The following is a 15,411-nucleotide window of genomic DNA, read 5'->3' as shown; positions in this document are numbered from 1 at the left end:
GATTAGCCTCGATTCTAGCATTTGTGGAAAGAGATGTGGCTAATAGCTCTCATGTTTTTATCAGATAAAGACTCAAAGATCTGGAACAGAGGACAGTAAAATTTTCTGCACTTAGGGAGATCACACTTGTAGACAGAACTTGTGAATTTGTCTTGTTTCTTGCTAGTAGCTCGGTTCTCTCCTCTGAAACATTGTGTGGCTGGAAATGACTCGTGAGAGTCATCAGCATTTAAGTTTGTAAATGTTGTGTTGATAGCAAATTGTATCACATGATGTGTTGCGTCTCCCTAGATTCTGCAGAAAGTCCTGCACGGGTGCAATGAGAGCATGCTAGGAACCATGGCGTTGACAGCTTGCCAGTTCATGGAGGAACCCGGAATGGCAGTCCAGATGCGTGAATCCAAACATCCTTATAACAACAATACGAACTTTGAGGTGAGTTATACGTGCATTGCAGGGCGGGGGAGTTGCGTGACTTCACAGCTAGTTGAAAAACATCAAGGTGGCTGGAGCAGAAGTCTCACAATGTTCCATGTGTATGCCCATGAGATTTCTATGCCTGAAGGACCTGTGAAATATCCTATTCAGTCTTGCTTTTGAAGATGCTGATGCCAGCTGACTGAGGCCTTGCCATGCAACGAAATATCCCCAATAAGGCACTTCATAATGTAGTCCTAATTCAGTCATGTGGAAAGTGCATAACTTAAATGGTTTTACTACACATGTGTTTGAAGCAGATCATCTACTTAAATGGTTTCAGGGCCTTAATGAGCAAATATTTCTACCCTTTCATCCAAAGGTCTGTTTCAGTTGACCTGTTACTTCCTTGTGCTCTTAGACAAAAGCTAGAAGTAGAGTGGTTTTTTTTTCCTTGTATTTCTTATTTTAAACTATCTTCTCCTGACACAAATAGTTTCTGATTTTCTTTTCTTGGAAAAAAAGATCATCTTTACTGTTTAAAAGCATTTTTCTAATATAGTTTGGTAAGTAATTATTGTCTCTGAGCAGTCTTGGAATTTTTTTTTTTCCTGCAGCTCTGACTCTTCTGACTTTTAGTATTAAAATGTGTGTAGATCTTTAGGTTCTGGCAATAAGGTGAACATCAACAACGATTACCACTTTTGAAAAAGCAAAGCATTGCTAGCAATTAATTTTTATACTCTTAACAGCTAATACAAAGAAAATCCATACGTTACTTTTTAAAAATTAGTTCATCCTAAAAATAAAGAATGGGGTTTTTTTCCCCATGGAGATGCTGCAATATTTGTTATATCTCCCTTGTTTGTTTGGTGAAAGTCAAGTAGCTTCTTGGTTTACAGTATACAAAGATCATGTGTTTATTTCTCAGGATAAAGTTCACATTCCTGGTGCTATCTACCTCTCAATCAAATTTGACTCTCAGTGTAATACAGAAGAAGGCTGTGATGAGTTGCTCATGTCCAGCAGCAGTGATTTCCAGCAGGACCGGCACAGCTTCAGTGGGTCTCCGCAGAAATGGAATGATTTTGAGCTTCCAGGTGAATATGCAGTGTTTCAGAGTGCACACGTCTAGGGCATTGCTGGTATCCAGGGCTCTTGAGAGAACCTACTGAAAGATGAGAGTTAAATGCAGATGTTCCTGAGATACGTGAGGGGGGGAAAAAAAAAAATCCTTTTCTTGTCTCAGTTTGTTTGCTCTGACGTGCTGCTCTTGCATTTGTTTCTTAAAAGTTAGCTTATCAGTTGTTCTCCTACTTGACCTTTTTTTTCCACACCTCGAAGCACGTACCCAGCTACTGGAAACAAATTTTGATCTTGATTCTGTTCTAACGTGGTCCTTGTTCTGCATGATATTCACTTACATTGTTTCTGCCTTGTCTTACTTTCCACAGGAAACACATTTTAAAGAAAAAAAAAAAAAACAACAAAGCCAGATAGACTTATCTCCTGTCTCTGTGCTGCACTAGCGCTCAGAACAAATAGTGTGTGCCAGTGCCGTGTTTCCAGTTGTTGTACAGATCGTAGCTGAAAAAAAATAAATCAGCCATTTGACTGACAGCTTCAGTCTGGATTCTTTAATCAGGTTTTTGATAACACAGTAGCAAATGTCGGTGAGCTGCAGGACTGCATGGTCCCATGCTTCTTATGTTGAGTTGTTTTAACCCACTGAGCTCTGCGGCGCTGCCGGAAGGTTTTAACTTCAGTACTGCCGGTAGCTGTAAATATATTTAGGAACTCGCTTGGCAAAGTAGTTTGAGTTACAGGGTGCTAGTTAGAAACAAACGTGTGTTCTGTAGAAATATTCTGGATTTTTAGGAACTTCTTTCTGTCTTCCTGTTCCTCACAAATAGTTGCAGAGGTTTGCCAAGAAACTGAACTTTGAGGCCCATTGTTTTGGAGCAGCCTTGGCTGTGAAACTTGAGTTTCACCTTGTGAAACTTCATTTCCAGCCAAGGCTGACTGGTTCAAGGCTCTTGATTTCACTCCAGAGTCTTTAGCTGAAACCAGGCATTTGAAGGCTTCTGGGCTTTTCATTTGAGGGCAGGGTTTTCTCAAGACTCCTAGAAGTAGGGGAGAGCAATGGCTGCGTTTCAACAGGGGAACAGGTTCTTAGATTTTGGTTGGTTGGTTTTTAATCCTAAAAATGTTTTCAAAATTTTTCTCCTTTTTGTAACATTGCACATTCTGCTTCCCAATGAAAACTAGCATACTTGTCCCAAGCTGATAGGATTTTTCATGGAACAGAAGGGAATTTTAAGTTTTAACCAGATCTGATATTACAGAGCACAACAGGTAAGGATATGTTTTGTTCAGCATTAGTTAACTACCAGCATTTGTGAGGCTGTAGATGCTACAACAACAAGAACTTCTCGAGTCTTGCACTGCCTGATTGTAAAATGGTTAAACATTTTGATAGTTCTTCCACTCTAATTGATGAAGTTTAACAATTTTGTTCCCTTCTGACCTGTAAGAGCAGTGCAACTTCAATTTCACAATTTTTTTTACTTTTTTGTCGTAATGGACTCTGAACTTGGCTGCCTGTGTGAAGGTTCTTTTTTCATAAATCGTAATTGATCCCTACACAATTTAAAAGTAAAGTTTAACTGTGTACGGTATAGAGTTTATTTAGCTCCCTCTTCTTCTGTGTAGTTGACTACAGGTTGCAGACTCAATGATCTTAAAGGTCTTTTCCAACCGAAATGATTCCACAATTCTATGATTCTATGCTACTGTTTTGTGCATTTCATAATTACCAAAAAGTAAACTATCACCTCTCCTGAATAACGATATCTAGGATTAATTTATTTTAATGACAGGCTTTTCGTTTGAATTGGATTTGTGATAGCAAAAGTAACTCAGAAGGTAGTAATGTGGATTTCCTTCCTTCCCATGTACACAGGAGACACGCTTTATTACCGATTTACTTCTGACATGAGTAACACTGAGTGGGGTTATAAGTTTACAGTGACAGCAGGTCATCTTGGAAGGTTTCAGACGGGTAAGCACTGCTCAGAATGTATCTGCAAGGACTTTTTGGAGTTATTTTGCCAAGTTTTGACAGACTTGTGGTTATTCCTTTTTTTGACTTAGAATTTGCTTTCTCCAGTGTTTTGGAAATAATGTGATTAGTTTTGTTCCAGTTGAAACTTGACTAATGTCTCTTATTTGCTCTGACTTCATGCTAGAAATACCAAATCTCCACAGAGGCTTGGAGATAACAGTTACAATAATGTTATTTGCATTCAGAGTCTCATTATATGACAATAATTATGCACAGGATTTAGTAAACTCTCCAAGGTGCTGTAATTGGAAACAGAAGGAATTGTAATTGTGTTTTTAAAAAGTAGTTATCCATTAAAATAAGCTGGTTCTGGATCTAATCTCTATATATAGCATGAAAGGTTTTGTTAGTTCATTTTAGAGTTTAAATATTTTTAAATTTAAATGCTAAATATTAAATATTTAAATATGGTGGATGATTTGCAGTCAGCAAAACTCTACTGCGTATCATGTAATAGTGAGGACCTGTCTTTTGTTTGCCTTATTTGGGCAATACTTTACTTTCAGATAGGATTAATTCTAATTTTTATCTAAGTCAGGATGTAATCTAGAATTAGCTCAGATTTTTGTTTGGTGTTTTTCTTCGATATTTCTTGCTTGCCAGACCAATACTTAGTCTATGGAGAAAAGTGAGTATGCAAACAGGATATAGGCCCCTACAAAAGTAACAGCTGTTTAATTTTTTTTTTATTTTTTAATTTCCCCAGGGTTTGAAATTCTAAAGCAGATGCTGTCTGAGGAAAGGGTAGTTCCTCACCTCCCGCTGGCCAAAATCTGGGAATGGCAGGTCGGGGTAGCATGCCGTCAGACTGGTCACCAGCGTTTGAAGGCTATCCACTTGCTCTTGAAGATAGTGCAGTGCAGTGCCCAGAGGTAAGTGTGTTGTCCTACATTGTACGCTAAAAGGCAAAGGGCAGAAGAAGAAAAAGTGACTAAGCTGATATTATTTTCAAGCCAGAAAACCATAGTTTGAAGTAGGTATTCTTTATTTGCCTTTTGGATACAATGCACATTGCCTTGATAGCAGAAACTTACTCTAAGGGATTTTTTGGAACGCATTTTCTCGTCTTTCTTGGCTTTTGAAAAACGTCTGATGAATTCAAATATTCTTGTGAAGAAGAAAAAAGTTGCCCTGAGATGGGACAAAAAATAGATTTCAGTCTATTTTCTAGAAATATATTCTCTTTGTATTAATCGTACTTCAGATTTAAGGTGAGGATAGAATAATCAACTGAGGAAATGATGATCTGATTCTCCGTGAAGTAAATAACTTCTAAATTATTATTTTTAGTTGTACTACTAAGCCTGTTATTGAGTTTCAGAAGGGATAGGTGTGCTAATGCTTAAGTATATATTGCACGGGTGTTTCTTATGAAAAGAAATGTTGAGCTTTTATAGTGTCTTGCAGATGTGTATAGTTGCATTAACAGCACAGAACAACAGTGCTGGAATGCTGACACTTATCCTAGTTATGGCCCTTCAGTTCACAATAAGCGCAATCACGAAATTGAGAGCATCCTCCTAGCTTGCTTTGATAGAGAAGTCAAAAAGTATATTTACATATAGTGATAAAAACACGCAATTACATAGAACCATTGCTTAACTCTTTGTAAATTTTAGATATACTAATCTGGATCCAAGTCCAAACAACTGATTTTATTATTACCTCTAATCATGGATTTATTACATCTTCAAGTTCACTTAGTTTTTTTCATCAGAAAATGTCTGCTTTGTCACATGGACAACAAATTTAATTGCTAAAAGATCAAGTCTCCATTGTGCTTATAGTATTTCATATTCTTCTTGTGTTAATCTGATCATAGATTCTGAAATTGAGTTTCCCCCCTTTTCCCCTCCCAGTGAACGATATTTGTCATCCTGTCTGTAGGTTAAGTGACATTTGGGTTAGCTAGCTTTAACCCCCAGGAGTAGGAAGGAGGCAAGGCTGGAATTGTGAAGTTCTATATCAATTTTTCTCTGTCTGCCCTAAAGAAGGGCATCGCTTGCCCAGTGCTGTAGTTTGGTATTGTATAATTTCAAGCAGTGGAGCTAGAGCGTTTAGGAAAGTGATATATGTAGGGTTTTTTTAAAGTTCTGATTTCATGAGGCCACTCAGTTTTTGAGAAATCATTTAGATATGTGTGTGGATGTGAGGTTTTCTCCACTTCACTGATTCAGAATGAAATTCATTGTGCTGAAACACCTGACTGAATTTAGATTTGAAAATGCTTCTTCTGTTTCTTCCTTTATTTATACATCTGTCAAAACTGTGTGGTTATATTCTCTTAAATTTCTTGGGATTTTTTTTGTTTGGTTGGTTTTGTCCCAGAAACAGGCCTAAGATGATGATTACTCACTATTTCATCACTATTTCTTTTAAATTATTTTTTTTCAGGGACTGTGACCTCACCTTGTTGAAGCCACTTTGGCAGCTTTTCACCCATATGGAAAACAACTTGTGTCATGATGTGGCCAAGCCTGGTATTCTCCTTCCTCTTCATCGTGCACTTGCAGAACTCTTCTTTGTTACGGAAAACAGAGTTACTGTAAGCAGTTCCTGTGTTTGTATCCCTCCTCTCCCCAGTGCTAGGAGTGATTTGTAGTTTAGTGTTAAAGTAAATGCAGTTTTCCTTTGTCTTGGCAAAATTCATCAGAACTTTAGGAACATTAAATGCTTCAGACACATAAACAGCTTACTCTTGTGGAGTCTGGGAGGAAACTGTAATAGAAGGGCACGCTGTTGCCTTTTCCATCATGGGACCTTCAGTAATAGTCATCACTCTTCCTTGTGTGATTAAGGCAGGCGACCCTAAAGCCACTCTACTCTGAGGGGAAGGCTGATTTAATAATTAATTTAAAGGCATTTGAATGTGATTTTCCGTGAGTTGATCTTGAACATTACTTACAAACAGTCAGTAATGAACTGATTTCTATGGTCACAAACTGTGTTCTAACCCAAGAGAGTCTTGTGTGTAGTTCTGCTGCCTTTGGTTCTTGCACTTTCTATAATGATCAGCATTTTAATGTTAATTAGCATGATGGCATCTTTGGTTGAAATGTTGGTGTTCATTGACTGCTTTCTGCCTGCAGGAGCTTGGATCTCTGCAGGAGTATTTGCTTGCCTTAAATACTGAAGATCATCTTCATCGCTGCACAGCACAGGTAATGAGATTGCACAACCCCAGAGATGTGTGGGTTTGTGTTGTTTTTCTGGCAGACAGAGATAATAAATGATTTCTGACTGCCCAGTGGAGTTTTATAAAATAGATATGAATGTACCTGGACTTTACGATACCATGACAGACCTTGGAAACCTGTGAATGAACTACACGCAAATTCTTCTGCTTTAATAGGCAGATGATGTGCCGCAAATGGGCTGTAAGTGTTACCAGGTTTTACCAAATGAGGGTTGTAGAGCACTGGCCCAGGTTGCCCAGAGAGGTGGTGGAAGCCCCATCCCTGGAAACATTCCAGGCCAGGTTGGACGGGGCTCTGAGCAACCTGATCTGGTTGGGGATGTCCCTGCCCCTTGCAGGGGCGTTGGACTAGATGACCCTTGAAGGTCCCTTCCAACACAAACCATTCTATGATTCTATGAATTGACCTCTCAAATGCCAAAACATGGGAATGGGGAAGGGGGCTGATGTTTCAGGAACTGGAAATGCAGTTGCCTTGCTGAAACTGCAATGGTAGAAACAGGATGGTTATTTCTCTCTTTCTGTTTAATCTCATACAAGGATTTCTATTCACTTTGGGCTTCAGGAGAACCTTTGTCGTGACTTTGTTTTTCCTTCTCTCTTCTAGGCCCTGAAAAACATTGCTGCTATCAGCCTTGCCATTAACTACCCAAACAAATCAACAAGTTTCTGGAATGTTTAATACTGGCTCAGGCCGGAGTGCATGGGATAGAGTAGTTTGTCCATAGGACATTGGAACAAACATCTTAACTCCGTTCAGGAAAAGCTCCTTCAGCTTCAGCGTATGAGCACTCTGCAGCCTTCCTTCTTTCCACCTTGATGTAGAATTTGTAAAAGTAAAAGCGCACTTCAATGAAAAAGCACATCTTGAAGTAACTCGCGCGTCACCTACAGTTATGTATGCACATATTGTAGCATGTTAGAGTAAATGGAACAATATTTTTTTTATTCAGAGGAAGTAAATGAAAGAAAGTAGCTGAAGTATGAGAATGGAAGCCCCCTGCGTTGGTATCATCTGCTCCCAAGGAAATTTGATTGATAGAATGTGACAGCTTTGAAAATATTGCTGAACTCGGAGCGATGCCGTCAGCAGCGTCTCATACATACAATTGAAGTGACGTAGGCAAACCAGAAATGGTCCACGTGTGAATCCAGTCATGTTTTCTTTTGCTTTGAAGGCTACTGCCCAAGGAACAGAACCATAATTCTTACTAAACTATAGGTTGTAAAACAAATTCTGGGTGATAGGCATAGCAGTTAAAGGATTCCAGTTTCAGAACATTCTCATGCAAGAGGTTAAATGTTTCTCCTGTTCTTTGATTCAATCAGCCGGATCATCTGTTCTTACCATAATTTATCTCCAGTATGTTATTCTAAGTAGTACAGCGTTCTACTGCAGAGAGCAAAGGCTGGCCTCCCTTGAGAAAGCAGTGGTAATATGAAGAGCTGAGGAACTTAAATGTTTCTCAAAGATCTCATCTTTTCAAGAAATTGCTCATGAGGCTTTTTTCTTTTAGTTATTTTGATACTAGCAGTTAGGACGTCCTTGGCCATGCTGGGAACCTGGACTCCCAGCACTCCAGATGGGGGTTAATGATCGATCCAGTCTTATCTTATAGAGCAATAACTGCATTACTCTTAGTGAACATGGAATGAATTGCAGACCTATACTGAAATAAATTGGCTTTCTTCCTGCTCAGCTATGCTGGTTATTCCCTTTCCAAAGAGTTAAAAAGAATACAGAAGGATTTGGGAGTGTATTTTGTATCCCCTTGTATGGATAGCTGGTCTTGTCAAGCATGAATTCAAAGAACTCTTTATGCTGATTATTTTCTTCTTCCTTTCCTCATGTCAACGTTAGAATATGGGGAAAAGGCAACCAAAAGCTTCAGTAGTGACTGGATGCAGGTTGTGTAAAGGCAGTGGCGCTGTCAGAAGGGAATATACCTATTGACCTTGATTGTCCAACAGGTGAGTGGTGCCTGAGTAACAATGTGGAGCATGCACAGGAGCACCGCGTTGGAGATAACCTCGGAATCGATGGTCTTGTCAGCTGGGGCTGGAATTTTAAGGGTGGTCCAATCTCCCTCTGAGAGGGAAATGTGCAGTAATGCATCCCTTTTTTTTTTTTTTTTTTTTTTTTTTTGATGGCTTCTAGTGCTGTAGTTAAATATGTTTTGACTTATTTCTGTTCAGCCAGGGGAGTGCAAAGCGAGTGCTTCTGCAGGGGATGAGGCTGAATCAGAATGTGATCATTCTGCCTGAAAGTCAAACTGACCACCAAGAAGCACTATGCTGAAGCCATTGCCTTCAGGAATGGAGTGGCCCTCTTACCAAATGAGAGTGCCAGAATTCAGGAAAAACCATGCTGTTTATCAAAGACTGACAGGAGGCAGAGAGATACTGCTCTGAAACCCCTCCTCAAGTGTACTGTAGTTGGAGGTTAAAGCCCTCCTTTCTTCCCGAATGAGATCACGATGGGAGGGGAATTATCCAAGTCGTGGCGTATCTTTAACGCGTGGATCGTTTTGTTCCCACGTCTGAGTAACGCATTTGCAATCTCACTGCAGGGTTGTTTGAGAGATCCCTGCGAAGCCAACTGTTTCACACTAATAGCATGAACAGATTCTGAGAACAGGGAGTTGCTCCACCAAAACAAGACATTCTTAAGTCAGCTGTAGGGAGTCATATCGATGGGACAGGTGAGCATTTTGAAATTGCTCTTCGTGAGCAGTAGGACTTTCTGTTCACCGCCTCAGCGCGAATCCATGGCTAAGCAGTCGAGGATGTGCAATGGGCTGATGTGCTAAGGCATGTAGCATGCTGCTGAGATCTGCCTGTTTCAGTCAAAGAAGACTTGTTTTCATTTTTCGCATCAGGGATGAAGACTGTAAATAAACCATTCACAGAACCTGTCATGGCTCTATCATATTCACATTTTTTTTCCATCGGACTGTCTTTTTGCTTTCTGTATGAAGACATGAGGCTGCAAGGACGACACAGGAGTGGCCAGTGTTCCTTACTAGGTGTACCACTTACTCTACCAGCAGTAACTGGCCTTGCCAGTCAGTCGTCTTGCCCTGGAGGGACTGTCTAGGAACAGTGTCCACTAAATATAATTTCTACCCACTAGATGGAACTGAAGGACTGTGACCTGAGTTGACACCGAATCTGTTGCTGCCTTACAACTCAATCATTCATTGTGGATTTTTTAAGAGACAAGAAACACTTGGTTTTTGTTTGTTTTGTTTTTTTTTCCTTCTGATAGTTTTAAAGAAAGAGGAAGAGAATACCAATAATGAATATTCATGATCAATCACATTTTGAAAATCCTGCAGCAGTTCCGAGTGGATGCGGATGATGCTATTGAAATAGTATAAAACTGTCTGGGAAACAGGTATGCTGAAAAAAAATGTGCCTAATATAAAAAAAAAAAAAAGAAAAAAAAGTCATCCTGCCTGAATCACCTATGATGTGTTTAAAACAAACCATATTGTTCCTAATGATACATTTGACTTGCTTTCATTAAACACTTAAACAAGAGAGTTTTATAATTTCTTTTCTTACAAGTTTACTACTTTGCAATTTTTATCAGTTGTTTAAAATATATCCAACCTTTAGATTTATTCCAATTCAGTTCAACATGTAAAAAGAAAGCTACAGATTGTGGGTAAAATATGCAAATGAAGAGAAATATATTGTAAAAATTCTATAAAAACAAAAAAGTACAACACAGTGTCTGGGTTTTGTTTGCTTTTCTCCTCTCCCCACTGACTGCGAAATGCTGGAATTTGCAGTGAGAGCCAGGGGTTTTCTCATGAATGTTCGTTTTCAGTGCCTGTGAGCAAACGTGCTTTTCCTCCTGGGGTAGTAAATACCTGATAGTGTATGGGACTGCGCAGGATGCAAACTTCTGGAGTCCTCTCTCCAATTCCGGCCCTGCTGTTTACATTCCAGTGGCCTTTTCCTCAAAGTGGTGTTTTCCCATGGGTATCCATCGGTTCCAGTGCCTGTGTGTGCTTACTTCCAGACCTGACACACACATATGGGGCCCTGGATGTCCCACGTAACGCTGAGATTTGTCTTAGCAACTCTTAATTCTAATTAGCAGCGATTATCTGCGAAGTGCTTGTACCTTCCAGGTCCACTGGGCTTCGTTTAGAAGCTTATTTACCACGAGTTTGCTTGAGGAAAGGGTTGTTCAGGGAAGCATAAGTGAGGAAGTTGACATTTTTCCGTATTTACCCAAAGCTGTAAGTTGTTTCCACTGTTCCACGCGCTCAGAGAATGATCTTACCGGGTAATTTTATGAGATAGAAATAGATAGTACGGTTGTGAAGCTGTGGGAGAGCGGGGACCGCTCCCTGAGACAACCGGGTTTGATGTTTCAGCCGGTGTCAGCTGAGTGATAAATCTAACAAGTTCGGTTTAATCTGCTGTTTAATTTGGTGTGGTCCCAGACATTGGCATGTAGCAGAGGTCACAGCTGTAATGTTTGGGAACCACTGTTTTTCAGATCAAGTTCATTAAGACTTTTTCTTCCAAGAGCACAAAATTAGGCTGCAGGCTAACTTATAAGTGGGTGACGTTTTTAACCTCCTCCTCCTGTTTAAAGCAGAACTGGCCCAAAGCCCTGAGTTTTCAGAGCCTGGCTCAGATGTGACGTTTCCAGTGGGTTTTGTGTCTTTGCAAACGTTAGGGCAAGACTTGCCCTTTTATACCTTTCCAAATCTGGAGTGACCATCTGCAAAGCCATGAAGGTACGTCGCTATAAAACCTGGGCACGCTGGAGCAGACAAAGGCCCAGCAATCTCATTTGGTACTTTCCCTTTCTAGTGATTAATGTGGTTTCTTGGAAGCAGAAGTGGTGTTGGGTATCTGCTGGGGAAGCCACCGGCACAAGCACCGTACCTTGTTTTCAAGGGACAAACAACAACCGCAACCGTGGGAGCCCGTACAAAGCATGACCTGGTCTTTAGGTAAAGCTGCTGGAGTGCTGGAAACCAGACTAATACATGTGAAGAGGATGCTTTTCTGCAGGAGGCCGGGCTGGATAATAACTGGAACAAGGAACATGCGTTGGTAAAATGGCCTGGAATAACAGGAACTGTGCTGGGCTTTGTAGGGGGAAACAAATCTGGCCCACCTCTGAATGTAAAGCAAAGGAGTCCGTTCTGATTCAAGTGAATAAAAGAGAAATCCACTGTGAATAGGGAAGGAATTAAGTAAGAGGTGAAGGAAGTAAGATTAAAGCTCATTCTTTCCATGACGATCAGGTCTATTCTGCACTAATCTTTCCTGATTTTTACCTCGGAAAGCACAAATAACAAAAAGCCGGTGCCCAGCTCCAAGCCAGGCTGTGGCGGGACTCAGAACCGGGTATGCAATCCAGGGAGGAAAAAACACTTAAAAACCCCAAACCTCATTTCCTCCAGCTGGACACAGCAACAAGCGTTCCTGACAAACAGATGGAAATCTCTGACGGTTTTGTCGTGGTCCTTAGCATTGAGAGCTTCGTTCCTTTTGTGTTCGAGTGCTGAGAATGTTCGGATTTAGGGAACACGGGAAAAGAAGTGGAGAAAGGATAACTGGCCTGTCTTGGAGACAGGGTCTTTCCCCCTCAGTGGGCAGTTTGCTGGGGAGTTTCTCCTGCTAAGGCTTTTCTGACAACTTCAATGGGGTTTTTTTTAAGCTGGTTTCTTGCTTCCATTCCCCACTTTGCTATCTGACTTTCCATAAATCGCACTGCATTTTTTTTTATATTTGCAGTGCAAATAAGAAATATTCAAGCCTGCACAGAAAAAGTCTATTTTATGAAAACTAAAGAAATATAAAATTCAAAGATCTGCAAATATTTGTCAGCAGTACCTTCTCTCACACTGTTAGCATCTCCCAGCACCTGCACTGGCACGCGTCCTCCTTCCAGTCCATTTTGAAACCCGCACGTGCGCATGAGCGAGTGCTGGAGAAGATGCTCCGCTCCCTACGCACGGTGTGGACCTTGCCCCGCAGCGAATGCCCTCTCCCCTCCGCAGTCCTGCGGGGCGGCGTTCCCCATCCCTGCCTGGGCTTTGGCTGATTGTGGTGAGCTTGATTGTCCTCCCTCCTCTGATGGCTCTGGGCAGCGACTGTGGACGTAGATTTTCAGGTGTCTGTTGTCACCTGCTTTAGTGCGTCTCTGGCTCGCTGCAAGCTCCCCGCAAAGCCTCCTTTCGTGGCTCCTTTGCTTGGCAGAGACAAGACGTGCAGCGTTTCCTTGGGGATGCAGAGAGAGCTGGCACCGGGCTTTCTGGTGGCTTCTGAAGCCCTGTTCTGCTCTGAGGTGGTGTCTGCTCTGCTCCAGGAGGTGTTGGTAAGGTCAGTGCTGAACATTGCACCTTCTTACTGCTTTGTGCCGAATATTTGACATGCACAATTCTTTGTTATGGCTCCTCTCCGTTATCTTTAACGCACCTATGTGGGAATGGGCTGGGAGCTCAGCTTTCACCTTGCTGCCGTTCGGACACCCAAAGCTTTTAGCCACCTCAACTACCTAAAATTTCTCGGAAGCAGTAAAACACCTTACAGGACTCCGAAGGAGCTGCTGCCCTTCTGCTCATCTGCTGGCATTGCTGCTGCGCCAGGAGCACGGACAAGGGTGTAGTGAACGCACTCGTGAAAAGGGGCAAAGGAGCACGCAGCGTATTTTAATGTTGGGCTTAACGCCGTGTTGGTAACTGTACTGTTTAAATACATTGCCCGTGCTAAGCTTTCTCACACAACACGACGGTTATTTCTGTGCTGCTGGGTTGCTGCTGCGCGTTGCCGTGGGAGGGATTTGCAGGAGGGGTTGTAGTGCAGGCGCCGCCATCAACCACAGGTTTGTGAAGCTCAGTCTGAATTTCTGTTTGACAGATCCCGTGTTAATGCCTGAGGAATCACAAGAAATGCTTCCTCTTAGGACTTTATACTTTCTAGTCAATAAAAGCATCCTATACGGATTTTTCTCTCTCCAACAAGTTGTCCCCTATGGTACGAGTTCTGTGATGGGAGGGCTCAATATGCACTTATAGACAGACATTTACTAGGGCTTCAGTTATCACCGTGCTTATCTTAAATGAAATTAAATGTGGAATTAAGATGTCATCTAGTTAATTGTCTAAAGGTAGTCTTTAAATTGGTTTTGTTGCCTTGGAGCCGAAACAGACGGCACTGTTGATACAAAGTTCACAAATTGTGAAAAAGAAAAAGATGAATTCTTCAGTCAGGAGAAGTGTTGAGTCAGGAGACCTTTAGTCTCATCGGCTTGCTTGAGAATAAGTCATGTCTGCGTTTCTTACCCATCTCCTTTACATAAACCACCCACAGAAAATTCATTAATCAAAATGCCAATGGTTCAGACACTGCCCCCCACACCTTGGGTTTTATGTTCCTCGGAGCAGCAGGTTGGACTTTTTCCCCCCCACCAATTGTATTTTTCTATTTCTCTTTAATGCTTTTGTTCCTTCACACTGTGAATGTTAATATTTAAAGATAAAAGAGCATTTCATCCTCTGTGGGGTCAATTTTGGATACGCTACTGGATTTCAAATTACATGGCTTTGCCTTCAATAATTGTCCTTCTTGCGTTTTCCTCCACTTGTTCGTCGGTCTCAAAATACACCGTGGTGCCTTTGATCTTTGGCACCTTTTTTTTTTTTTTTTTTTCTGCAGAAGATGTCTCAGCTTCTTCAAAGCTGCCAGCAGCTCGGAGAGTGTGCTCTCTGCTCGCCGGCTTGCCTGGAGGGAGGCAAACCTCCTGTGGAGACAGGACCGGGGAGCTGAAAATAGTCGGTTTATTTACCAGAAACTCAAAGGTTCTCCGAGAGTAAAGCAAATCCCTCCTGAATTTTGCACTAATAATGCAGAGCCTGCTGCTGAGAGGTTAGAGCTCTCCTTTAATTAAATCTTCACAGAGGCAAGGGGGAATGCTTGGACAAGGTGTGTGGATCGAGGTCCCCCGTGTTTGCCATGCGTTACGGCAATTAGAGATGCTGCTCTGCTCTGTGAGGTCTCCTCGCAGCCAAAATAAGGTTGGAAGGGCACAAGGAAAATCCCTCCAGTTCCTTGGGGGTTTTCACTGGCTTGCTGTCCAATGCTCAATGCGCCTTTGTGCCCCCAGGCCCAGCAAAGGTCGCACGGTGGCTGTGCGCAGTGTAAGAGCCATCAGTGCTACCGGCTGCTGCTGTCAGAGGGTTTCTCCTGAAAAAAAATCACACGTTTACTTCCGAGCTAGTTGCCTCAAGCGCATCCAGAGCCCTTGCCAGGCAGCCGAGCGCTGGAGCTTGCCGGCTGGGAACAGCGCGTCCCGTAGCGGGGACCAGGAAGCGGCTGTTCTTGGTACGGTGACAACCACGGCATACGGCCTCGGCGGGGCTGCCCGCCCCCGGAGCGGCTGCTGGCGGCCCTGGGTGCCCGCTGTGAGCTCTGCCCAGCTCCGGCAGCCGCTGCCCAGGGACCAGCACGGGGCAAGCCAGGTGCCTGCCTGGGCTCCGGGGGCTCCGAGCGTGGGTCAGCTGGAGATGCACCCACATCCCTTGGCTGAAAGCAGCTCTGCAGCTTCTCCGAGCCATGAACCCTGTGTGCTTGTCACTGCGGGGACAGCTCTGTCCTTTGTGATAGCGTTTGATTCCTGGGCTCCTGAGCAAGAGGAGGT

The 15,411-nt window shown here is 42.3% G+C and overlaps 1 protein-coding gene across 2 annotated transcripts in view; it reads left to right on the top strand.

Moving 5' to 3' along the window:
- ZZEF1 (zinc finger ZZ-type and EF-hand domain containing 1) overlaps positions 1–10,468 on the top strand; it is a 59,900-nt gene extending 49,432 nt beyond the window's left edge. For both annotated transcript variants that reach the window (XM_086762775.1, XM_086762774.1), the window contains exons 49-55: positions 292–435; positions 1,349–1,517; positions 3,380–3,478; positions 4,248–4,413; positions 5,936–6,086; positions 6,631–6,702; positions 7,345–10,468. In XM_086762775.1, the coding sequence (XP_086618901.1) occupies positions 292–435; positions 1,349–1,517; positions 3,380–3,478; positions 4,248–4,413; positions 5,936–6,086; positions 6,631–6,702; positions 7,345–7,419 (876 nt within the window). In that variant the 3' untranslated portion in view covers positions 7,420–10,468. The remainder of the gene's footprint in view (positions 1–291; positions 436–1,348; positions 1,518–3,379; positions 3,479–4,247; positions 4,414–5,935; positions 6,087–6,630; positions 6,703–7,344) is intronic.
- The last annotated feature ends 4,943 nt before the right edge of the window (positions 10,469–15,411 follow it).

This window comes from Chlamydotis macqueenii, chromosome 19 (genome assembly GCF_036417535.1).
Source record: "Chlamydotis macqueenii isolate bChlMac1 chromosome 19, bChlMac1.mat, whole genome shotgun sequence".
In the NCBI taxonomy this organism is placed as follows: Eukaryota; Metazoa; Chordata; class Aves; order Otidiformes; family Otididae; genus Chlamydotis; species Chlamydotis macqueenii.
This window is presented reverse-complemented; position numbering and strand designations above follow the sequence as displayed.